Source organism: Passer domesticus, chromosome 15 (assembly GCF_036417665.1).
Source record: "Passer domesticus isolate bPasDom1 chromosome 15, bPasDom1.hap1, whole genome shotgun sequence".
Classification (NCBI taxonomy): Eukaryota; Metazoa; Chordata; class Aves; order Passeriformes; family Passeridae; genus Passer; species Passer domesticus.
In genome coordinates, this window is record NC_087488.1 from 3,034,699 (window position 1) to 3,060,944 (window position 26,246).

The 26,246-nt window shown below is 42.1% G+C and overlaps 1 protein-coding gene across 5 annotated transcripts in view; it reads left to right on the plus strand.

Moving 5' to 3' along the window:
* Positions 1-26,246, plus strand: part of CREBBP (CREB binding protein) — a 93,508-nt gene that overhangs the window by 46,197 nt on the left and 21,065 nt on the right. For 3 of the 5 annotated variants that reach the window (XM_064390319.1, XM_064390317.1, XM_064390316.1), the window contains 16 exons: positions 1,733-1,982; positions 2,605-2,718; positions 9,445-9,687; positions 10,309-10,408; positions 10,864-11,010; positions 11,462-11,579; positions 14,144-14,336; positions 14,446-14,499; positions 15,672-15,796; positions 16,346-16,534; positions 17,956-18,375; positions 18,995-19,174; positions 19,401-19,587; positions 23,385-23,503; positions 23,676-23,915; positions 24,451-24,539. In XM_064390319.1, coding sequence (XP_064246389.1) covers positions 1,733-1,982; positions 2,605-2,718; positions 9,445-9,687; positions 10,309-10,408; positions 10,864-11,010; positions 11,462-11,579; positions 14,144-14,336; positions 14,446-14,499; positions 15,672-15,796; positions 16,346-16,534; positions 17,956-18,375; positions 18,995-19,174; positions 19,401-19,587; positions 23,385-23,503; positions 23,676-23,915; positions 24,451-24,539 — 2,768 coding nt within the window. The remainder of the gene's footprint in view (positions 1-1,732; positions 1,983-2,604; positions 2,719-9,444; positions 9,688-10,308; positions 10,409-10,863; positions 11,011-11,461; positions 11,580-14,143; positions 14,337-14,445; positions 14,500-15,671; positions 15,797-16,345; positions 16,535-17,955; positions 18,376-18,994; positions 19,175-19,400; positions 19,588-23,384; positions 23,504-23,675; positions 23,916-24,450; positions 24,540-26,246) is intronic. The other 2 variants (XM_064390315.1, XM_064390318.1) reach the window with 2 other exon arrangements.

Consider the following 26,246-nt stretch of genomic DNA (forward strand, 5'->3'; position numbering starts at 1 on the left):
GAATTGTTTCAGCAAAACCTCTCTGCTCTATGGATTTGCTCACAGGAGAAATGGAAGACTGAATTTCAGCTGCATGCAGTGGGAGCAGATGTTCATGGGTTTCCTTCATTCACCCCCTTATTCCTTTCATTGTTCTTTATCTTAAAAGTTCAAGACAAACAGATTCAGCAACTCCTCTTTGTCTAAGATTTATTATAATCATTATCAAGTGGCAGAGTCTCCACTTCTTCCATCAAATACCAGACATGGTGTTTTCTACTTGATCTTGTGTGCTTCATTCCCCAGAAGAAAAGCCAGCTCCAAAACCTGATGTGCAGGGGCAAAGCTTGCTGCTGGAGTAGAAAGAACTTGTGCAGGGAACTTTGTGTTGATCTAAGAAAATTAGGATTTTGTAGGCTGTGGAATTTCCTGGGGAATCCTCAAAGGTCAGAAGTAGAATGGGCTAGAAATGGTGTATGCTGACACTTAAACCTGATTTTCTTTAAATGTGGTACGCAGGCTGTAGTAGGCTCTAGGTTAGTAGTTCTGCAGGCAGTACTGAACTATTTCCTCTATTACCTCCCCAGCATAATCCTAATGTTCCTATATTCTATTTAAAAGTGTTTTTCAGGGCTGGTTTTCCTTAGGTAACTTGGAATTTGCTGAGCTTTCCTGTGGTAACCTGTTTTCACAGTGCATGATCAAATTGATTCTTGGGACAGTTGCTTGTTTGTCCATAAGATTAATTCAGGCTGCAAATCACAGGGATTGCAGCACTTGTACAGTCCCATATCTGTTCCTGCTAGGGGAGTCATTGCAGGCTGTGGATATGTTTAATCTTGAAAGTCAAGTTTCTACATTTGTCCAGGAAGACAGAAAAGCTGCCTGATCTGTGCTGAATAATTGACATGTTAAAGAGGCTGTTTCTCTTCTGCACTGTTACGAGCTGTGCCTTAAACTGAAGAGCTCTGTGGATTTGCAGCTGTCAGGCAGAGCTCAGGCCTTGGTGCAGAAGTGTGTCCATAAAGAATGGATGCTGGAAGTAAAACACTGGGTTTTAAAGCTGATAGAACCCAGTGTCACCCTGTGGTAGCTCTAGTTCTCTTCAGTAGCCATAATGCAACCCAGATTTAGGTGGCCCTTACTAGGAGAAAGCTATATACAGCTTGCCCTGGGAATTGTCTCTGTGGAAGGAATATCACTTGGAGACAAAAAGGATTAACTAAGGTTTGGAAAATCAGCTCTGCCTTTTGCTGTAATACGTGGAGACAGTCATAGAATTTTCACTGTCTTGTCCCATTGGACTTCTCTTTTTGTTATGGAAAAGGAGCTAGGATTGATGTCTATAAAATGTATGAGATGAAAATCTGACCTACAGTATGAAAATATAGTACTAAACAATCTTGAATTCATAGAATCATAGAATGGTGTGGGTTGGAAGGGACCTTAAAGAGTTCCACATCTGAGCTCATAAGATAGAGCTCATTGCTGTTGGAATTATGGTCTCTCTAATAAACAGTATTTTGAATGGCTCGTTATTTTAACACTTGTTTGTGTGTTTTAACAGAGTGTTTAACTGTCAGTACACCGATGTTTGAGCATTAGAAATGTCCAAGAGCACTACAGGGAGTGGTGCAATAACCCTTGTAGCTCAGTGAACTCTTTTTGTGATACTCAAATCCTTGTACAAGATAAAAACCAGCACCACATGTGGCTCACCAGCACAACGCTGAACTCTCCTTTCTTCTCTCAGTCCCAGATGCAAACCCAAGTCCAGCAAGTGGGAATCGTCCCCACGCAGGCCATGGCCACCGGGCCCACGGCAGACCCCGAGAAGCGCAAGCTGATCCAGCAGCAGCTGGTCTTGCTGCTCCACGCCCACAAGTGTCAGCGGCGCGAGCAGGCCAACGGCGAGGTGCGCGCCTGCGCCCTGCCGCACTGCCGCACCATGAAGAACGTCCTCAACCACATGACGCACTGCCAGGCTGGCAAGGCCTGCCAAGGTGAGCCCTCCCCGTGCCCAGCCTTGCTCTGCTCAGCCAGAGGGTCCCCTGTGCCTGGCACAAAGGAGTGCCAGCACTGGCTCTGTGGTTGAGCTGCTCCCAGCTGTGCCCGTTTAGAAAACAGAATGCAACATTTGCTCTCCTCAGGTAGGGTGGTACCAGTGCAGCCTTGCAAGCATTTTCATCTCCTCTGTTGTATTAAGTATGAAATCCACTGTGTCTTTGTCTTAAATTTCAGTACTAGTTTCCTTCATTTGCACTTGGACCACAAGACATTTCAGTCCTGTTTAGTTACATGTACAGTACTGCAATATTTGCCTTTTGGAAGTAGGATGGTAGCAGTGTAGCCTTGCCATCATCCTTCTCATCTCTGCTGTATAAGGAGGGTGTAGTGTCCACCATGTCTTTGTCTTAAATTTTAGGACTAGTTTCCTTCATTTGGCAGATCACAAAAAAATTTACTTGTTTGTGCTTTTAGTATTGCTTGTGAACAAGAAAGAGTTACTCTAAAAAACGAAATCATTCAAAACCAGTTGAAGAATAGAATTGCTCTAAAAAAGGAAATAATTCAAAACCAATTAACCAAGGAGTGACTTTTAACTCTTGCTTTCCCTTGCTGCAGTTGCTCATTGTGCATCTTCGAGACAAATCATCTCCCACTGGAAGAATTGTACTCGGCACGACTGTCCCGTGTGCCTTCCTCTGAAAAATGCCAGTGACAAAAGAAACCAACAACGTGAGTATTTCTCTTACTGCTGTCACCATTAAAACTGTTAAACCAAAGTTGATCACTTGTGCAATGGAGAAATAAACTCTTGACAGTGTCCTAACAAACTTAGTAGCTGTTAACAATCTTGTGCAAGGATAAATATACCAGTGAATTTCCATTTCTGATCATTGAATGCAATTTATTACTTAAATACAGTAATACTTGAATACATAAATGTACTTAAATACCAAATAACTGGGAAAGTATGAGTTCAAGCACACATCTTTTCTAAAGGGTGTGGCAACTTCTAACTGGTGTTCCATTGTGAGGCAGGTCAATAGATTCCAGTTATGAAGCAGTTTGGATGTAGGTGGGGGCTTGGAGAGGAGATAAGTTACTTGATTGTGTTTCTTGCTGCTAAAAATAGCTTAAATAAAAAAGCTAATGATTTAAAATAATCAAAAATGAAAAAATAATTCTCTCATGTAGAAAGGTCTGGGTGTCTTAATCATTAAGTGTATTTAACACTGGTATAGATTAGCTGTAGTTCTGCAAATCATGCCTGGTTTTTATAATAGCTGAGCTGTTACTGATCCTTGGGGCCAGTCCATTTGTAGTTTATTTCTTCTTCCCTCTTGCTCTGAAAAAGAAAATTCTGAACTTATATTGGTAGGTTTGCTTCTCATCAAGTCCTTTGAAAAGATGCCAGGGTGGAACATTTTACAGCATTGATGTAAAGTTCTAGAAGTCTTAAGTAATGTTATGCCTAAGTCTATTTAAATAAAGGCTAAGAAGTGGAAAATAGCTGCAGAACTTGCAACGCTTGTACATTGGAATTGGATTGGAAGCATTCTGCTGATTTCCAGCTAAGCTGAGACTGCAGTGTGGAACATCAGTCAACCTTGGAGGATGGAGAATTGCTCCTAGGTTAGGTGGGATTAAGGCAGGGGGGAGAGTAGCTGCTAAAACTACCAAAATTATCCATTGAGCATGTTCTCTTTATGGTTTAAGGAGGGGTTTTCCTCCTCCAAAACTGAAAAAATTACAGTTGTAGCTACTTGGAGGTCAGGATTTTGTTTTCATTTTACCAAACTTCTCCATGGTGAACAAGATAAATCTTGTGATTTGAAAGCAGTAATTTGTTGCAAGTGATTACTTGTTTGACCCTCAAAAAATGTGTTGAAAGCTTTGCTTTTTAATATGACATGGTCCATTTGTGCTTAACATCCTTATTACACCGTTGTTATCAAAGTGCTAACAACATCTACCAGAACAGAATTGTATTTTTCAATACAAGCTGCTGGCAAAAAGTAGTTTGTGCACTATTTGTTTGGTTGCTCATACAGCTGATCATAAGAGAACAAAAACTGGAACATAGACAAGCCTTAAAAATAATTTTGCTATGGGATCAAATATGATATTGTCTGACTGCAACAGAATTATAGTGGGTAAGTGTAGAATTTATCTCTCTTGTTGCATATGGAGGGAGATAAATATGAAATCTCCTTCTCCTATTCAGTTAATCAATAATCCAGTGGTGCAGGGTTCTTTGTTCTGGATTATGTCTCTGAGTCATACACATAACACCTTATGGTTTCTTGGGAGGTGAAAGAGGAACACTAAAAGTACTTGTTTAGCTGTATTATAAAAGATACCCCTTTTTGTGCACTCAGGAAGGTTTGTGAAATGATTTACATTGGTGTGTGCATTTTTAAATGTTGTGCCTGATCAGGTGGATACTAACTACAGTTGGGTTAGTTTTAGACTGGAAGAAAACGTTGTCTTTCTTAAGAATAAATCACAGTAACTTCTACTAAACTGGGAGGAGGAGGGAGTCTGCATTTGGTAGAATACAGGGAACATTCAGAAAGGGAAAAAGGAATGAGGAGTGTAATGATCCTCCTCCTACTGTGAGGCTGCCTTCCCTACACAGAGCCCAGAACCCTCCTTCCTGGGCCCATCCCTGTTTTCCTGTTGTTATTTCAGTCCTGCTGTGGCCATGCTGGGCTTTCAAGAAGCTGCTTCAAAGGGTGCCCACCTTTTAGAACATTGTGCAGCTGAGCACTGCTGAGCCATTGCAAGGTGGTGCCTCATTTCCATGCACAGTCATTCCTGTGCTTTTGTAGCTTTCTGTTCCTACTCCTTGGGGATCTGTAAGTCCTGGAAAGTCCTGGGGTTTAGGTTATTGCCATGGAGCTGTTTCTGTGCAGGTCTTTTACTGTTGGGATTTTTTGCAAAGAACATTGTGCCAGGTTTCCTTTGTGTCATCTTTTTTATTTATTTTAAAGTACTCTTGAACTATATTTTACTATAATGATTGATAGTGACCTGACTTGTTAATAGGACATATTGGGACAAATTTAAAATTCTTTCTGTTCCACATGGTTCTTATTGTGTGTCCCATGTACCTCTGAGGGGGCAGGGGAAACTGGAAAACAAATACTATTTTGCACATGGTAAAATATTTAGCTTTTCTTTTGAATAAGCAAGTGAATCCTGTGTTTTGAAGTAATGGCTTGAAATTTGGTTTAAGTATTTTGGGGTTGAAGGCTTGTTTTTGTTAGGAAGTTCTTTCTCCCTGCTGGGCCCAACAAGATATGAGTTACAAACTTTTGCAAACAGTTGTTGATAGATTTCCTAGTTTTGTAGCTGTGTCAGTTATTTTTTTGAAGATTCATCTTGTCGTCCACTTGCTTGAGTTCCTTAATTCTTCCATTCCTGGCCTGGGCAGGTGCCCCAGCTCCTGGATCTGCTCCCATTTGTAGTGTCCTGGGCCATCCCCATGTGCAGCACTTGGTGTGCATCATTCCAGGACCAGGGGACCCTGGAAAACCCCTGGGATGCACACTCAGATGAGTGAAACTGGAAAGGGGAGTTGTGAACTTGGAGCTGATCTCCTCTGGAACTGTCCTTGTAGGAAAATTTTAAATAAAATGCAGCAAGGAGAGAGCTGGATTCAGAAAGATGAAACTCGAGATAACTAATCTTCACCTAAAGGTGTGATTTTAGAGAAAACACCAGAAATTCTGGTGTCTGTGAAGTCGGGGATGAAGGAGCAGGAGTCAGATGAGGCAAATGGCAGCAGGGACCATGATCTGGCTGGCTGATGTAGCAGGTTATTGAGAACAGGCAGAACATGGGAGAGAACCTGGATGTGGAGCATTTGGGAGCCAATCCTTTGCAGAGGAGGAGGGAGTGAGTGCATCCATGCACAGGGAAATGTATCCAGGAGAAGGAGGAGCAGCAACTTCTTCAGTGGAGTCTTTTTCCTGTGAAAACAAAATGAAATCCAGCCTGTTCAAGTCTTACTGTCAGTGACTGTAAGATCTACAAACAAAACATGTCTCTTGTTTTTTCAATTGCTGGAAATCATATAATGGTGACCCATCAGTTATCCCATGGAGCCACATGGTGGATAAAGGTCCATGGATTAAGGATTTCCACTGATGACTGATCCAGTGCTGTACTGAAGGCTTAACTTAAATAAAAATTAAAATGGCATTGGCGGTGAAGTTTGAAACTGACACTTCCTGCTTCAAGTTCCTCATAAAATTTTACCCCATGATTTGATTCAAGACACAGCCTTTAATTAAATGATTGTGTGCATTTACCTTCGTGTACCTGCCTAATTCTGAGGGCAGGACAGGCTTGTGCTGAGGTGAGTCAAGAGCACCAGCACAAATTTTGCTCCAACCACCGTGGGACAAGCAGAGAGAGGAACAGGACAGAACAAGTCCCAGTTAAAGAATTCAGAAGCAAATTCAAACATTTAAACCAGTGTGGCTAAATTTAAATCAGCTCATAGCTTGTTGTCTGAGGTGATGAGACAGAGTTGCTGAAGGATTTTGGTTGAACAATTGCCAGCTGTTCTAACAGACAATTCTTTCTTAAATGCTACTTTCTTTTTGCATCTTGTTAGTGTTACATTCTTTCTAGCTTAATGATCTAATCTTTAGAGTTTAGGAATTTAAAATTCTCAAAAATGGTTTAATATGTTCACTGGACTGGTCAGGTTAGAGGAGTGCTGGGCATTCATACTTAAAATAGCATTAGAAATCTGTGCTTAAAATAAATTTAATTAGCTGGGGGGTTCCCCTCTAGAAGACATGAGTGCAGTGTCATTAAACAGCACTACTTGAGGCAGGCATCCTGCAGGTGAGCTGCTGTTTGATGGTTTTGGTGCCTTCTGGGTCATTGGGATGTCACTGGGGCTGCTTAGCTTGTGCTTGTTTGAACCTTCCCTCCTCAGGTACATGAACACAAGTGACACTGGGGCACACAGAGCCAGTTGTCTTTACAGCATTTAGAGTGTGAATTCCAGAGCTCACTTCACACTTGTAACTTCTGTCATGGGCTCCTCAAAGTCTGAAGCACCAGTTAAGAAAAGTAAATTGCAGTAACATTGCTTCACGTAGCAGTGGCCTAATGTGTGTGTTCCAGGGCTGCATTTATTTTAGTTGACTTTATTTCCTGCAGTATCTGCCACAGAAGGGACAGCATTTGCACTTGGGTCTCTCCAGAGTGGAAATTCAATACTCTCTGCCTCCATTTTCTTGTTTGACAGATAATGTCATGCCTTCATATAAAACCAGTGAACAAACAGACAAAAAAGCCTCCTTCAAAACCAGATTCCTGATCTTGGGAAATACTCAGAACAGGATCCTGTTGAGTTGTGAATTGTAGAAAAGCTGAGGCCAAATAGTCTAAAACTGTTGTAACACAAGGGCTGAACTTGTGCTTTGTAGAGACTGCTGCTGCTGCCAAAGCTCAGCCCAGAGCCGTGGCTGGAGGTGCTGAGCCTGTCCAAGTGAGCTCCAAGCCAAGCTTGTCTCAGACAGCCAGTGGATTTTCCCCAGGAGAGCATGAGGGGTGTGGAAGGCTGGGCTCTCCTCAATGGGGTGGCCAGAGCCTTTCCTTGCTTCCCAAACATTGGCACCACCTGTGGGCATTCTGCCATCTCCACACTTCCAGCACTGAAAGCAGATTGGGGGGGTTTGTCCTAATTTTTCTGGTGGACTATCATCCTCTCACAAGCTGGAATTCTTATTAGCTCCTGAATCAATCTGTGCTGTGACAGCAGCCTCTGAAGCCTTTTGAATTCCAGGGTGCCACAACTTTTGTGCTGTTTATCCTTCCTATTCCTTGGCTTGCAGTAGTGTAGAGGCATCTTTCTCCAGACTGTGTGATTCCAGAGTACTGCATGGAGTCCAATGAAGAATTCATAGAGTTGCTCTTTAATATGCCTTTTTTTTTTAATTAAGCTGATAGGATCTTAATCAGCTTCTGCCTTTGTTTTTAAATTCTCTTGGATGTGATCAGTGAGTTCAAAAGTTATTGTGAGTGTGTCCACAGAGTGTAAATATGCATAAGCCTTAATTTCCATGGTAATCCCAACATTTAAAATACTGTGGATTGTCCTTTGGGGGGAAAAAGGATGGTTTTTGTAGCGCTGCTCATTCAGGAGAGGGAGATATCTGAGTTTATTTATTTGTAGTTCTTTGGCAAATGAGATCAAATTGATTTCTCATCTGGAGAGGGAAAAGTCTGGACTCTGCAATGTGTGTGTTTTCTCTTGGGTGGAAGCTAGAAGCCTGTGTATCTCTTTCAGTGATTCAGTTTCCATAGTGGGGAAGGATTTAAGAAAGCCTGGATAATGCTGTTAATGTCTCAGAAGGCTTGTTTTCATGACTTTTTTATCTAACCACGTGCCCCTACTAATATTTCAATAAAACAGTTATTGTTGCCTATATTAAGAGCCATTACTGTTGCTAAGTTTAGTTCACACATTTGTAATGCACATTACTTGTTTAATTACCTGAGGGGGAAAATGTGAAGGAAGTGTTACTTCTACCAGAGTCCTGATTATCAAAATGCAGTGTCTCTGTGCTGAGGGTTGTACTCCATGGGTCATTCACTAGGGAACATGGTATTACTTAGAATGGCAGCTAAAATGAGAACCAAAATGCAAAATTTTGCTCTCTTCTGGTTCAAGTAAATACTACTTTTCCCTGTTGTTTCCGTTTTCTGTCTACAATGAAAATGACTCTTCCACACATCTCTATGGTGGGAGAGGTTGGTTGGTTGTGGTAGCCATGTAGGTTAATGAATACCTAAATATCATCTAAATTATTTACCCTTACTGACTCTACAACTTATTTTAGATTTAGCCAGTACAATCTGAGACTCCTCAGGGCTTTTCATATCTCTGAGTAACTTGGGATTTAAGGTAATTTGGCCTTCAGAGGATTCGTCTGGTGACTGCTCGCAATGAAAATTTCTACCAACAGATCTTCAGTATTACCTTTGTGTCCAAGGACACAGTGTTTCTGCTGAACTCAGGATCTCTGTTCTGGAGCCAAATATTTTGACCTAAAATGGTATTGATGGGAAAGAGGGAAGTAGAGGAATTAAATTTTTCCCCCCTTAGTTTACTGTCCCCAAGCATGAAAATCCTATTTAGCCTTATATAGGAGCCTGTGCTATATATCTAATACAAGTAATTATGGGTTTATCTGCCTGAAATTTACAGCATTTTTCTTTAGACTGCATGGATTAATAGCCAGGGTGGGTTCTGTCCTGTAGAATCAAAGGCTGAGCTTCCCCACTTGTCATCTCGGGTGTTGTTCTGTCCTCTGGCAGAAAAAGATCTGTGTCATAGAATATGTGCATGTTCTGGTGACTGTTGCCATGACTGGTTTTACTCCTTATCCTCACTGAGTTTGAATTTTCTCTTCTTCTTTCTCTCCTCTGTAGCCCTTCTAGGGTCTCCAGCTGGTGGGATCCAGAATTCCATCGGTTCTGTTGGCACGGGCCAGCAGAACACTCCAGCACTAAGTAATCCCAACCCAATTGACCCCAGCTCCATGCAACGAGCCTACGCTGCCCTGGGGCTGCCATATGGCAACCAGCCCCAAACACAGCTGCAGCCCCAGGTCCAAGGCCAGCAGCCAGCACAGCCTCAGGCTCACCAGCAAATGAGGACCATTAATGCACTGGGTAGGTGGAGAAAAGACCAAGAAAAAAAAAGAGTTAAAATAACTGATGTTGAATTTTTAGGACAGTCTGGTATTTTGTTTGGTCAGAGTAGTGACTGTCTGTTCATGTTGTTTAGTAAGTTAAAAATACACTCTTTATATACACTACTATTCATTTACATTTGAATTTTAGGAAGTTTTGAATGTAGTGCTTTTGACAAATAGCAGGAGTTTTAGTTTCTGTTAAAATACAGCCCATAGCTCATTCTCTGAGGTGATGAGACAGAATTTCTGAAGAATTTTGGTTTAACAATTGTTCCCTGTTCTAATAGACAATTCTGTCTCAAATACATTTTTTTTTTGCATCTTAATTGCTACTATTACCTTCTTTATAGCTTATTGATCTAATCTTAAGGGTTTATGAATTTAAAATTTTAATGGACTCATTTTTGTAGTTTAGACTGAAAGTAACTTGGTTCCATAAATAGCCTTGAATGTGCAGCACAGCAGGTATTGTTATAAAAATACTTAACCTGATAAATTGCTTCTTTTGTTAGCCAGGTGGGTCAGTAAAGTGCAATTTTGTCATATTATTGTCAAAATTGTGAACTGTATACCAATGATGTTTAATTTTGTCCCAAAGGAGCCAACCAGATGAACCTTCCTGCAGGAGGAATAACAACAGACCAGCAACCGGGTCTAATTTCTGAAACTGCTCTTCCAACATCCCTTGGGACAAATAAGTAATGCACACATTTTTATTCTTGCTCAATTAAACATTTATTTCCATGCTTATGAACATAAATAAGAGCATGCTTTAAAAACTGATTGTATTGGCATGGAGATGGACGTGTACAGCTCTGCTCTCTCTCCTCTTTCACTTCCAGAGCTGCCACTTGTGCCTCCTGAGAGCCCCACAATATTTACTGCTTTTAGATGAAGTCCCAAAGGAAGATTATTTTGTATTTTTAAGTTCATACTTGTGATTCTTTACCATTCACACTGTGAATGTGCCTTGTGAGCTCCTGAGCTTTGCTGCTTCAGGGGTTGCAGTTTGTTGATGCCAAAATTTCATTTAAGAGAATGTTTGATGCAATAGCTAAAAGTGATGAAAGCAACAACTCAAAAATTACTTCAGGCATCAAACCTATAACAAAACTCTGCATTCTGGTGCTCTAACAGTCCCTTTTTATTTTAGCCCACTAATTAATGATGGCACAAACTCTGGCAATGTTGGAAACCTCAGCTCAATGCCAACGGCTGCACCTCCTTCGAGTACCGGGGTAAGGAAAGCATGGCATGAACATGTCACTCAGGACCTGCGCAATCATTTAGTGCATAAACTGTAAGTATTCACCAAGGCTGCCTTTTTCCTCAATGTTTTTAAACAATTTCAATACAGTAGTTCTGCTATTAAGCTGAAAAGAAAGTTAGCAGTAGTGGTTCTCAGGTGTTAGGCCACTCAGGATGGGTTGTTAGCTTTAATCCTCCTCTTCATTTTGTTCTTCGTGCTCATTAAGGAGTGGGCATGGAATTAATAAATTTGCCAGTAAATTTGCTGTACTGTGGTGAACAGTTATTTAGATTCCAGATTGTTAAACCTCACTTTATTTTCATAATTTTATTTGTTTTAATCCTGTGAGAAATAGTAAAATACTATGTTTTTAACCATTTTGATATGTTTTTACATATCTGATGTGTAAGGAAACATCCAGGGTGATTATCATAAAGCTGTATACTGATTTGGGGTTTTTTTCTGAAGATCTTTTTCTGTTATTGTTGCTCTGTCCTTGCAGTGTCCAAGCCATCTTCCCCACTCCTGATCCAGCAGCACTGAAGGATCGCCGCATGGAGAACTTGGTGGCTTATGCCAGGAAAGTGGAAGGAGATATGTATGAATCTGCTAATAGTAGGGTATGTTGCTTCCATCCAGCATGTGAAAGAACAGTAGTATCACAAACTTTAGAAGTGTAAAGAAAACCCCAGAGAATCATTTCACTGCCCTTTTCATGAGGAAAGTCACGTTTCCAGTCTGTGACAGTGTTTGTGTAGCCCCAAGCCATGTGATTCATGTCACTCCAAGCTAATTCACCTCTCAGCTCTACACATCACCTCCATCCCTATTGCATCCTCCTGAAATGCAAGAGGCTTGGAGCACAGCTTGCAGTTCTTAGTGGTTCCCTTTTTGACTTCCTCCCTTTTTGGAAGTCTGTGTAAGCAGTAGTTCTAAATTTTTCTTAATGCCTCTTTACCACTGGAGGCTTTCTCTAGGACCCAGTGGTGTTCCAGTGCTTACCTTCCATGTGTACTGATGGAAATAATTCTCTTCTACTCTGCAGCACCAGGAGTGGTTGGGCTAAGACATAAGAAGTCAGTTTAGCTTCTTTGTGGATGGGAAAAAAACCCCAGAATTCCTGTTGTAGTTCACCATTTTTGCTCTGTCTGCACAGAGATGTCAGCTCAAATCTCCCTTACTTGAAGGGAGCAAACCCCTGTTAATTGACAGGCTGAGGATATGACATGGTGTTAATTCTACCCTAAAGGAACTACTCCCTGCAAGTTTTCATTGGGAAAAGACAGCAATATTAGTGCCAGTAGTGACAGCCAGCAAGACCCTATCTGATCAGAAGCTTGAGATCCTTTCTTAAACAAGGGAGGAGCATCTAAAGAGAGCAGTTAGTGGCATTTCAGGTGATCATCAGATGATCCAGACAGGCACTTCTGCCCCTCTCAGCCCACCTGCCAGAAGGGCTGGAGGTGGAAATGCAGGTTTTATTTCCTAGAGGCAGATAGGCAGTGGCCATTCTCACAGTGCTGGTCAGGAACCACATTGTAGCCTCCTTGTAGCTACCAAGAGGTTGTTTACAAGGAAGACTTGGGTGTGCTCAGCCGTGGTTACCCTGGCAGCTTTGGAGACCAGTTTTAGATAGAAGGAGAATTTCATGGTCACACCTGGCTGTCTAAATACCTTCTCAGCAAGGATGAGCATAGCAAACTCCTGATGGTAAAATTAAATGCCTTCTGACAGACAAACACCCAGAAGTATCTTCTCCTCACCCCTCAAAACAGCTGTCAGAGCCTCCTGGCCAGAAGTTCCTGTTATTGGAATTCATCTAATGTATTTGGCTTCAAGCAGCAAACTTGGAAGAAGAGAGTAATTCAGAATGTGTTAACGATGCCATGAGGAATTGCATCCTTCTTTTTGAGAAGCTCCCGTTCTACTTTGACACTGAAAAACATATTAGTAAGAGGCATCATTGTAAGGAGTTTAATGCTGTTCTAGCACTGTGTGCTCCTTGTGAACACGGGCTTTGCAGGAATCTTTGCAGTGGGAAAGCAGCACAATATTAAATTTACAAATAGGAGCTTACAACTGAAGTGGCTTGAGCAGAGGAGGGGCTGTAAAGCTTTTAAACTGGACAGCAGAAAGTGTCTGCACTGATTTTTGAGAAACTCTGAGGAGAGAAGTGACCTGAAAAACAAAGCTTTATGTTGCATGATTGGACTTCCTTACCAAGGCTGCTGAGGAATACATATCTCATATTAAGTTTTTGGAAATTATTGAAATCCTGCTGTAATAACAAATTCTGGTTTTGATGAATATTGAATGAAAACAAAACAATTCTGGGCAAGCATCACTCAATCTGTGCTCCATGTATCCCTGGGTTCTAAGAGCATAGTGGCCCCACAAATAAAATGCAGCCTTGAGGGTTTGTGGGGTTTTTTTGCCTTTAACAGGTGCATAATCACTTGGCAGATGTGTGTCCAGCAATTCCTGACAAGCAAAATTGTCTATGTGGTGTGCACTGTGATTGTCTTATTGGATCTGTTGTCAGTGTGGGTTGAGTAAAATGGATTTTTCATCTTGTACAGCTGTAGTGTTTACTTGTCTCTGCCTGTGGACTATTTTTCTCTGAATTTTCTCCATTCCTTTGAGGTTTTGTCTGGTTTTGTTTATCCCTTGCCATGATTGTTGATAGACTCTTCAGGAAAAGAGCAGTTCCTTTCTTTATGTAAAAATTGATCTGTCCTTTACATCTGTCTCCTGAAAGTTTATTCAGTGTAACACTGTGCTGGGAATATCTTCTTCTTTTGTCTGTGGATTAGTGGAAATGTTCATTATGAAAATAACATTTAAAAATCATTAACACCTAGAAACTAAATCACAGCTTCCTGGGTTTTGCTGAAGTAACAGAGAACCTCCAGCCTTCTCCTTTGTCTGTTAATTTACTCAGAGTATAGGTATGCAGGGTAGCTGTAAACAAGTGTAATTTCTGGAAGCTTTTTTCCCCTTTTCTCCATTGAAGCAGAAAAGGCTGTCTTAATTTACAGGATTGTGAAAATAAATATTTCTTTTTCAATTAGACAGATGTATACATTAAAAAACAAAGCAAACCTGACCCAAAACCAGATGATGGTATTTAGGTAGACTGAAAGAGTTTTACTGCTGCTGATTACTCTTTGCTTTTCCCTTTTAGGATGAATACTATCATTTGTTAGCAGAGAAAATCTATAAGATCCAAAAGGAGCTGGAAGAGAAGAGGAGGTCTCGTCTCCATAAACAAGGGATGCTGGGGAACCAAGCAGCCTTACAGACCCCCGGGCCCCAGCCCCCAGGGATCTCCCAGGTGGCTGCTGCCATGGGCCAGGCACAGCCCGTCAGGCCACCCAGTAAGTGCTGCTGGAGCTGCCTCTGCTTCTCAGGAGTCCTTGGGCTCCAGTTAATCCTGAGGTTGTGTTTAAAACTGGTTTTGCTGACCTTTCTTGTGTTGTGTTGCAGACGGGCCTATGTCCATGCCAACCGTGCCTATCAGTCGTATGCAGGTTTCTCAAGGTATCTGTTTTCCTCTCTAATTGCAATTTGTGGGTGCAAAAGAATTGTGGGGGGGGAAAGGTGATCTTATGTTGGGGTTTTTTGGTGTTGGGAGGGAAGAACTGCAGTGCTGCCTTTTTTCCAGCACCGTTCTTTGGTGGTGCTCTGTGTCAGTGCAGTGTTAACAATAAGGAGCCAGCACTTTGCTGGGGATTGGGAATTAATTCAGTGCTTCCAAAGAGAGGACAGCTCAAGCAAGAGTACTGTGGATAATCTCATTTAAAACACTGTAAAGGGGGAAGGATGCTGGCATGTTTTCATCAGTTAATTAGCTAAAAATACACCTGTAGCTGGAAACACAGAACATTAGCCTAACATCTGTGTAACTAATGATAGCCTTTCTTGGTTTCTGATGGAAAGTGCATGTAAAAAAGCCTTGGAGCTTGTTCACAGCACTTGTCATTGCTCACGGAGGCCGCTGTGAGCTCATGGGTGGTTTTTTTCTGAAAAAACAAGCGCATGTCTTTTAGGTGCTTCAACTTCCTTCAAAAAAGTGTCCTCAGCTATTTTATTTCTTGGTTCAGAGTTAGTACTAAGTCAAAATTTGTGTAGAAATGTCCTTGGGAAATAAAATACTTTTTAAATTAATTTGAATAGGAGAACAAGTTGATAACAAGTATAGCTCCATAATTACAGCTTTAGACAAGTTTTTTTGGAAGGATTCAATGTTTTGTATGAAAAGCACAACGCCTGTTAAAGCATTTTGCCAGCTTTTGTCCTGATTTGAGGCTTGGAATTGCCTTCATACATCCCATAGGTATTTTTGTCATATTTACTTCAACCATTTCAGTGAGCCCTGAATAAGACATTGCTGTTTCAAAGCAAATGCCTGATTTTAGGAAACCATCCTAAAGTATTATTTATAAATAGCATCCTGTCTCTGCAGAACATCCAGCATCTACTCTTCATCTTTTGTGTTTAATTTTAAGACACCAAAAACGGTATTTCACCCTAACTAGCATTGTTCTGAACACTTCTTGCATCCTGCCTTGTCTGTTAAGTCAAGTAACTAAAGGATAAAATGCAGGGCGGTCGAATTGCAGCCGTAATAACTGTTAATTTTCTAGTAGAATATAGATCCATCCACTGTGCTGACTTGTTCCTAATGAGTTGTTTTGGGGGTGCATTTGCAGGAATGAATCAGTTTAACCCCATGTCCATAGGGAATGTACAGATGCCCCAAGCACCGCTGGGCCCGCGGGCGGCGTCGCCGATGAACCACCCGGTGCAGATGAACAACATGGGCGCCGTGCCCGCGGTTCGTACCCCCACCCTGCCCAGCACAGCCTCACCCCCCTGGCAGGGCCAAGCCACGCTGCACTGCTGCCAATTGTGGTGTCATTTCATGGGAGTGCAGCGAGTGTGACAGGCTGTTTGTTTGCAATATTTACCTGTTCCTAAAACACCGAGCAGGCCTTAAGGGGGGCACGTGCCACAGGTGCAGTAATCCCCAGCAATCTGTGGAAGAGCATCTACTGCCTCTGCAGTATATAAACCTTCTTTGTTCCTACATGAAAACATGGTTTTATTCTTTAGAAAAACAAAAATATTTTTAGTTTCCCTGCATTCTCTCTGTCAACCCAGGGAACAAAACAGAGTTAACACTCTGAATATTACCTGTTAAAAATAATGAATGCAGTGGAGCAAATGCTGAAGCTATGGGTATATGCCCACTTCCAGTTAGTGTAATTAAGCCAATTTTCCTTTAATTTTTTGGTCCCATCTTTTGGTTGTTTTCAGTGTATTTTGCTTTGTCCTGCTCCATAGTACTAAGTGGTAATTGGTTAATCTGGGTGTTAATTTTCAGATGGCAATGTCTCCTTCCCGAATGCCTCAGCCACAGAACATGATGGGAGCTCATTCCAACAACATGATGGGTCAGGCTCCTACCCAGAACCAATTCCTGCCCCAAAACCAGTTCCCAGCATCCACTGGAGCTATGAATGTGAACAATGTGGGCATGGGTCAGTCAACAGCCCAGGCCGGGGTGGCACAGGTGAGATGGATTCTCTGGGATTTATTTGCTCTTTATTATTTTGCTCTGATTTATTTGCTGTACTTACTTGTTTATTTGTATTTCTATATCCATTGTTTGATGTAGTCACCCAACTTTGGGAGATCCTGGGTTACATCTGCCTTCTTCAGAAGCTCTTACATAACTTATCGACATCTGTTAATGGGGGCGCAACGCCCTGCAAGTCCTGATTTAAATCCCTTCAAAATGCATGCTGAGGAGATTTTTTGGGGAAATATCAGAAATCAGTTGATGGGATGCCTGTGAACATATGTTTTGTCTCTGTGTGGACCGGAGAAGCTAACTTTAAATCTAGGATTATTATAAAGTGCTTGGACAAGATCTTCTAAAATTTGTTTTAACTTCTTTGCTTCTGGAGAGAGAAAATTGGGTTTTTCCTGTAACATTTTTTGGTTGCAGTAGTGGTCAGTGAAGCAGCAGCTGTGCTTATGATGGCAAAGTATCTGCTTTTCCAGAGGGAAAGGCTTGTTGTTTAACTCAGAGCCCAAGTAATTCAGGCTGGTTAAAACCTCCAGAGTTCTGGGAGATTACTTAGATCAGGGTATGAAGGGCTCTGTCAAGTCAAGTTTGGAATTTGTTCAGGATGGAATATCTACAGTTTCATGGGCCCTGGCTCAGTTGTTTGACTGCCTTTGTGGTGAACATTTTTTTCCCAATGCATTTAGTTCAATAAAACTGCCTCTGTAAAGACAATATAGAAGTGTGTTTTAAATTTGAAACTTCATCTGCAGGAAATTAACTGATTTGTATTTCTAAGAGTAACAGTTACATTTGAGGATAGAATATTCTTTTTGATCACCAGTCATCTGATGCAGTCTTCAGTAAAATGTATCACTTAAAGGTTTGAGTACATCCAGGGTACTTTATTGTTGCCACTCTGAAAAACAAATCCTAGGTTTTCTGAAGCATCTTGAGCAGTTTAATTAGAATTAAAGAGAAAACAAAAAGACTCTTCTTAAGTCTTGCTCTGTGCAACACCAGCATTAAATGTGTTGACCTGCCCTCTAAAGCAGAGCTGCCTCAGAGTCCTGGCCTAAAAATGGGTATTTGCTCAAAACCATTTTGTGTCAAAGCCTGACCTTTGCCCAGCTAATGGCACCATTTAGAGGCTGCCTGTGGGTTTCTGTGTTACTGGCATTGGGAGGATTCCCTCTCTGTGGCAGTGGGATTAATGCAGGACGTGCATGGCACATCTAGATCTGGGAGCAAGGTCCTTGAGAGCTGATGGCAGCGGTGACAGAAATCAGAGCAGTCACTTGCAGCAGCAGCATGTGAGGCTGATGTGCTTGCACTGACAGTATCCTGTCAGAGAAGGCTGCAGGGCTGTGATTGAAGGGATGAGTGTGATTGCAGGCTCTGACAGACTCTCTCTCTCTCCGCAGCAGGGGCAGGTTCCCAGTGCTGCCCTTCCCAACTCCATGAACATGCTGGGAGCGCAGAGCGGGCAGCTGCCGTGTCCCCCGGTGACACAGCCCCCCCTGCACCAGACCACGCCTCCCGTGTCCTCTGCTGCCGGGATGCCACCGATGCAGCACCCGACCCCCCCGGGAATGACTCCTCCCCAGCCAGCAGCTCCCACCCAGCCATCCACACCGGTCTCGTCCTCGGGCCAAACTCCGACCCCGACGCCGGGCTCTGTCCCCACGGCCACGCAGACCCAGAGCACCCCCACGGGGCAGACTGCGGCCCAGGCCCAGGTGACACCGCAGCCACAGACCCCTGCCCAGCCCCAGTCTGTGCCAACCCCACAGCCAGCCCAGCAGCAGCCAACATCTGTGCAGGCACAGGCACCCGGCACTCCAGTAAGTACCAGCCAGTCCCCCTGCCTTGTGTCGTGACATCCCACGAGTGTCCCTGTCTGTAGCACCATGTCCTGAATGTATAGAGCCCATAGCTGTCCATAGCAGCTTCTGCTTTAGACCGGGGGGTTGGTTAGAGATGTGTAAAATGTGTGTGTGTGTGTTCAGATGTTCTCAGCATTGTGTAAAGGAGGGGGGGTTGAATGGCCGGACTGCTCAAAGTAAAATTGGCAGCAGTGTGCAGAAAGATGAGGTGTAACAGGCCTAATGCCCTATTTGGCCATAATCAGAATCTTTTCTGATCCTGAGATTTGTATAGTTTTTTTCTTTCCTTTTAAGATACAGCCAGGGCAAATGCACGTTTCAAGGAATGTACAGTGTTTTACTGGGCAGGTGTTTTCTCTGTAAAAGAAGCCTCTTTGGGGCAGAATTTTTCCTTGGCTTCTGCTCTGTAAAGCAGAGTTATTGAATGTGTACTATCAAACTTGGCTACAGTGACCTGTATCCATGTTCTGCACTGTTGTAGAATATCATCTCATGTCTCTTTTGTGCTGTTCATTTTTAGTAAAGGAAACTATTTCTATATATGCAGTGTCTTTCTTTTGTACTGTTTTTACAACAGCTATCCCAGGCAGCAGCTAGTATTGATAACAGGGTCCCCACCCCTGCCTCAGTTGCTAGTGCTGATACGAATTCCCAGCAACTAGGACCAGATGCACCAATGCTAGAAAGCAAATCAGAAGTTAAAACTGAAGAAACTGAGCCAGAGACTAGTGAGACACAAGTGGAAGCTAAGACTGAGGTAAATGAGATTCTCTACAGCTTAACTGAAAGCAGTGATAGATATAAAAGCACTTAATGATGTGTCTGACTCGTGAGCTAAGGGGCGAGAGGAGGGTCGTTACTGCAAAGTAACTCCTGAGGAAAGCCATGGATGCAAAGTGCTTCAACAGTCTCAAACTAATATTTTGATGGCTGAAGATTGGGTTGTAGATGTAACAGTACCTCTTGTTGCATCCTTTCTTAAGGTGGAGGAGGATTTACAAGGAACTTCACAAATAAAAGAAGAAACAGATGGAACAGAACTGAAGCAGGAGCCAATGGAGATTGAAGAAAAGAAGCCTGAAATAAAAACAGAGGCTAAAGAGGAAGAGGAGAGTGGCACTAATGGCACCACTTCACAATCCACATCACCATCCCAGCCCCGCAAGAAAAGTACGTGTGTGAACACTGAGTTCCCTTGTGTGCTTTGCTTTCACTAACGTTTGTTTTCCACAGCCTCAGCTCCTGCTGGGAGGTTTGTTTTACACTTCTTGTTTCCAGCACGTGGAGCTCTGGGAGATCAATACTCTGTAACTTAATTTTGAAAGTAGCATTCCTTTAATATTACATGAATCAGGTGAGAAAAGCAAGTCGCTGTGCCCTTGATCTCAGCAGTGCCTGCTCAGAAGGGCCAAGGCAGTGATTGCTGGAGGAATTAAATACATAAATCCCTCCCTGTACATCTTGGTGCTCTTTGAGGAGAGCTCAGTGTAGATAAGAGAGCTTTCAGTAACCAAGGATATCCATTGCTTTTCTTCTCCTGTTAAGAGGCTGCACACACCACCTTTATCCTGAGTTTTGTCAGTCACTTTTCTGAGAATCAGGCACTTGAACTCTCCTGAACCTTTGTTCCTCCTAGGCTGGACTGCTGCAAGAGGCTTAACATTTATTATATCCTGAAAACCTGTATTTTCAGGACATGGAAGTTTTCTTTGTAGTGTTCATTTGCTCAGCAGTCTCTTAAATTAAGCTGCAGTGTCAGCACAGATTGAGGTGTGACTGCATCTGTACTCAAGGGAACTTCATGGTGCTGCAGGTTATATAAATGTTTGGGTGCCTTGTGTTAGTAAGAAATAAATAAGATTATTAAAGCAGAAATATATTTCTCTGCTTGCAGTGCAGGCTTTGTGGCAGGCTGCAAGATAAGTTTTCAGACTCAAAAACCTTAGCAGTTTTGAGACCTCTGTCTTTTGGCATCTGCTTTATTGAGGTGATGTTTTCTGTGGTTAGTTTTTAGTTTTCAACCAAAGGGAAGCTTTCAACATGCTGCAAATGTCTAAAAAAATCCATCTCCTTGATGCACTTCGGGTTGCATTTGGTTACTAACCATAATGTTTTTGTAATAAATCACTGTAAAACACATTTCCCTGCAGATTGATGTTTTCAGCTGCCAGCAGAGTGGGGCACCCAAATGAGTACCCACTGCAGAACCAACTGGCAGAGCCTTTCCAACCCAAATGTAACACAGGGAGTGGAAAAAAAAAGCTTATTAGCATTTCTGAGCCAGTGATATTCCCAGTGGAAGGAATCACTGCTGCCTGGTAGGAATGTGCTTGCACAGGGAAGGCTCTTGCAGAGTCAGTTCAGGCTGGGTCACCACGTATTCCAATTCCTCCTTTGGTGACACAATTTTATCTTGGAAGCTTTGTCACCCAGTAACTGTGTAGTGCAAAGCACGTGCTGTGTGGGCAGGTACAACCACAGACACGAGTTTAAAGGGTGGCATTTTCTCACCAAGGAGTTTGTTCAATGTCAATTGAGCTTTGATATTAAAATTCTGAATAAACCAAGAGGTACTGGAGAGTAATTACTGCCAAGTGTGCTGAAGGGATAGGTGGTATTTTAGAACTACTGAAGAGACTGATCAGTGCATGGGTTGCAGAAGTATTGAGAATTCTTCCTCCTTCCCATGCAGGCAGATTCCTGAGGGCCATCCCACAATAAGCTGGGACACAGCAGGCACTGAGGGGAAGTGCCATGGACTGTGTGCTATAACTTCGCAAGCAAATCTATTGTCAGCAAGAAAGGGAGTTCATGGTTCCTTGCCTTTCACTCTCAAAAACCCACTATAAAACTCATTTGAGCAGCTTCTGTCTCATTGTAGGTGGTAGCTTTAGTTTGACCTTGAAGATGAGTTTTACTGGTTTCTTCATCTCTTTGTAAGACATAGTGGAAAAGTTGCAGGAGCAGGTTTGAGGTGTATTTGTGTGTGCTGTCCTTGTAATTTTGAAAATGTCTTTTCTTCCTTTATGAATTTTCTCCTTAGTAATCATAAGCAGACTTGCCTTTGTTTAAAAAAAAGGAAAAAAATGAAAAAGGTAGCATTGTACTCTTCTTTGGTAGGTTATACGTCATCGTGAGTCAGGCAAAGATCCCATTTTCTTTTTACCACCCACACATCCAAGACAAAATGGGATAACTGGATGCCAGCTCCTTGCAAAGGTCTTCAAGCTACTGGAGGAGAACTGAGAGCATTTAATTTTGGAAAAAGGAGAGTGGGAAAAACAAAACTTCCTTGTAAAATCCATGTACAGGGAGATGCTATGATCAAATGTGCTGGTATTAGTCATAGTCCTTAGAGGCAGAGCAGCTGAACATGAAGGCAACGTTTCTTTGTGGTTTTAGGTAAAGTAATAAATTCAAATAACAACTGGATTTTAATTTTGGGTTTTTTTCGCACTTCAAAATGAAAGTGAGTTATAAAATTTATCAGCAAAGATAATTAGGCTTTAAAGAACTTGGCAAAAGTCACACTGGATCTCTGTAGTTTGAGTTTAAAATAAGATTGGATTTACTTTGAAGGATACTGTAGCTCAGTGGTGTGTTATTATAGGAGAAAATTCTAAAAGCAGTGTCAAGCAGGTAGTCAGAATGGATTATTAGAAGGTACTTTTTGACCTTTACATTTCATTAAATGAAATAATTCTGATCATTACATTATGAACTATCTGAATCAGAGCAGTAGGGAATACTGTTCCTCATTAATAGAATTTAATATTTGTTTATGTTCTTGAGGATCCCATAATGTGCAAGAGTTGTTTATAAAACTTTGGAAGTCTATAGTAGGGAAAAGTGCTTGCCTGTGTGGTATTGATAAATATGGAAGGGAATTGCCATTTATCTGGGAGTGAGATTGTGGCAACAGCTGAAATGATCATACAACCAATGGGGTAGTGGCAGCTTAATTTGTCTTCCCCTTTTTTAGTGTGTACTCTTTAAAATCATAGATTTTGATCTCGATATCCCAAAAAGCAATTTATATCATACCAAAATACCATTTGACTGAGAAAAGCAATGATCAGCCTCAAAGGGGTCACTGAGCCCTGTTGATTCAAGTGCTTTTAGCAGAATTAATTGCTCCATTTTATTGGTATTGTTCTCATTTCATCCAGGTAGATAAATATTAGATGCCATCCTGCTTTCCTTAGTTGTCTTTTTTTCTCAATGATAGGCATTCTTCCCTATTTAAAGACACTGTTCCTAAGGAAATAAATGTAATTACACCGCTGAGATGTTCAAAGAGCTCTCCAAGTTATCATTATTTTTCAGAAAATGTATTGCCTTTTTTTGTCCTTGTCAGCCACTCCTGAAAGAATCATGGCTGTTGCCATGCCACTGTTGCCAAGTGGTGGCATAGAAATCTGGAAGTATTAACACTTTCAAAATCAATTAACGATCCATCAGACCAGGACTGTTTGCACACCGTGGCCAGGAAAATTCCTGTGCCAGCTCTCAGGACATCTGGTCACTCTCTGTGGAGCTGGCTCCTCACCCCTGCCCACTGCAGTGGGTTCTGCTGGAGGAATCTTGGCTTGGAAATAGCGAGCAAGGTTAGAAGGGAGGGAGGGAAAATTATGCTCAGTCTCTCCTTTGAGGAGAAAAGGTTCATTCATGTTGAAACAATTGATTTAATTTGATTCTGTATAAGTTTAGAGGAGTTTCTTAATGCTCCAGAATATGTATCATCATGGCTAGAGTTGTTCCCATATCCCTGTTTTGGGAATATCACCTGCTGTGATCTGAGTAAATACAAGGCTGTGTTTGCCTCTTGTAAGTGAGATTTTGCCTCTGATCAGGAAAATCCATTGCAGAGTTTTAGTAAACGTATTTCTTTGGGGTTTTTATAGGGGAGTCAAGAGATTAGGAAACGAGGAGGGCAATTTTCTAACCTTTCTGACTTCCATTCCCAGTTTTCAAGCCCGAGGAGCTGCGCCAGGCTCTCATGCCCACCCTGGAAGCTTTGTACCGGCAGGACCCCGAGTCCCTTCCTTTCAGACAGCCTGTGGATCCCCAGCTTCTAGGGATTCCGGTGAGTTGGCATTAAAAAAAACCCTATACAAATATTCTATTTCATTTATTTGTTTAAAAATATTTATTTAAAAATATTCTCCTAAATTATCTTTGCTCAGATAAACATTTGACCTTTTTTCCAACATCTTGAAAAACCTGCTAAAAATTCAGGTTTTTTGGTGTTTTTACAGGATTATTTTGACATTGTGAAGAACCCCATGGATCTGTCGACCATCAAGCGCAAGCTGGACACGGGGCAGTACCAGGAGCCCTGGCAGTACGTGGATGATGTGTGGCTGATGTTCAACAACGCCTGGCTCTACAACCGCAAGACTTCCCGGGTCTACAAGTTTTGCACTAAGCTGGCAGAGGTCTTTGAGCAGGAGATTGACCCGGTCATGCAGTCCCTGGGTTACTGCTGTGGGCGCAAGGTGGGTGTCCCTGTGTCCCAGGGGGGTTCTTCCCAACAGCCCAGGTGTGCTGCAGTTTGGGGAATTTGTTTTTGAAAAAGAAATACAAATGGAAGGGCTGCAGAAAATTTGGTTTTGTTATAAATATGTTCAGAGCTAAAAAGGTCGATAGCAGCTCTGCCCTTCTGTTATTATTGTTGTGTTTTTCTCCCTCAGGGGACACCTTCTTTAGTTATAAGTAATATTAAAATCCTTCCCTGGTTTCCCATATCCATAAAGCAGAGGTCAGAGGGCCAGCTGCTTTTAGAGTTAATGATTGTCACCACATTGAGAGGGCAGTGCTGGTACATTCACAACAGCTGGAAAAGTGTGCTGGCCATGGCAGGTCCTCTGACACCCACAGGCTTTGCTTTATAGACCCCTGCTGAACAAAACCCCCATTGTAAAGGTGCTTTTCTCCCTTGTTTTGCAGTATGAGTTCTCTCCCCAGACCTTGTGCTGCTATGGCAAGCAGCTGTGTACTATTGTAAAGGTGCTTTTCTCCCTTGTTTTGCAGTATGAGTTCTCTCCCCAGACCTTGTGCTGCTATGGCAAGCAGCTGTGTACTATTCCCCGGGATGCTGCCTACTACAGCTACCAGAACAGGTAAGTCCTTGAATCCAGGATTTTCCCTTATTCACAAAGTGAGGTCTCTTTTCAGTTCTCTGCACATACAGAGGATGAGGAGGATTTCTAACTTTTACTTTCCTCTGTCAGCGAAGTCAGGGAGAAGTTCTTTTTTGTCTTTCCACGCTGTCCTTTTGCAGTGACTCTGTTTTTCTGTGCTGCAGTGTGAGGCACTCTGTTCCTCAGTGTTCCTCTTAGCCAGGCTGCCCCATGCAATGCTTCAGTGCAGGTCAAGTTGTCCATGTTTTCCATAAAATGAGGAGCAGGGCTTGCTGCAGGGGGAAGGGCAGGACTGCAAAAAGGCACTGGGAAATCCTGTTACCTTGTTCTAGGAGAATTGTGAAAATATGCAGCTTTCTTTACAAGTTAGTGCCAGAATTTGCCAAGTAAAGGGTACAGTGATTGATTGCAAGACTTATGTTTTCCCTTCCTAGCCAGTGCTTCATTATATTTAAATTAGCTTGGAAATAGCATTAAAAACTACCCAGAGACTCCATGAGAAGCTATGAAAATTAAAATTTCTCTCATTTTTTAATTAATATTAGGACTTGGTGTTTCTATTATTATTAATAAACAATTGTTAGATTAATCTTCCATTTAATGCTTAAATCACCAGTGTTAAAATAACAAAGCAAACTCAAAACTTGGCTTTAATTTTGGTTTGTTAGATGGTGTGTGTCTTCCCCCCTAAAATACAGAATACAAATGGGCTGAGACAAAAGCTTTATTTTAAATAGGAAAAAGGAAGTTATGAATTGCTTTCCAGAGGCTTGGCAGCCTCTAAGCCTTGCCAGCTGTGAAGTTACAGAACCAATTCAGACTTCCAGCACTTGTATTTCATCTTTCTGGGCCATCCCTTCTCTCCAAACATGCTCTTGGGAAGCTCTCAGCCCGTGGAGCCCCACGCTGGAGCAGCACAAGGTGGGAGAGGAAAATGTGTCATCCCACCTTGTGTGGGGGGCCCTGGTGGCCTTTGAGAGGCAGAAAGTATTGACAGGCAGGAATAAATTCATGAGCTCTCATAAATGGTTTTATACAGCCACTGTGGACTCTGAGAAGTCAGGCTGAAGAGAAATAAAGCAATTAAAATGTATTTAAAGAGACACTTCAGTACTGGCATTGGAGAAAAAGAACCCATACCCTTAAATGCTGGTAAAATTTGAAATTCTTTCCATGTTTTGCATTCTGTATTTGGAAAGAATAGTAACTTCAGATTGAATTGAAGAAGGGCTCGTTCTTCTTTCAAAACTGCCTTCCCAGCTTAAGTTTGTGTTAAATCATTTGGATTATTCCATGGAAGGCAAGGTTGGTCACTAGCAAAAAGTGCAGGCTGAGTGGAGCAGAGGGTTCCTCTGCACTGGGGGCTGTAATATTCCACTTTTCTGCCCATTATAAACATGAAAGTCTATTTAAGTCATATTTTTCTGCTCATCCAGTTGCCTTGAGAAGGGGGTAAGGATTTGTGATTTGGGGTAGGGTTGAGTTCAGGAGGAGTGTGAGGTTTTCTGTTTCAGGCCCACTAAATGCAGTGATGGGGCTTTCAAAAAGGTATTTCTGGAGATTAATCACCTTATTGTTAACCAATAGTCCATTTTGCATAGAAAGCCCCTGTTCATCAGCTCTAAACCACTCAAATTTCCTGGGACAGTGATCTGCAAATCTTAGATGTTCTTAAACAAGTAATCA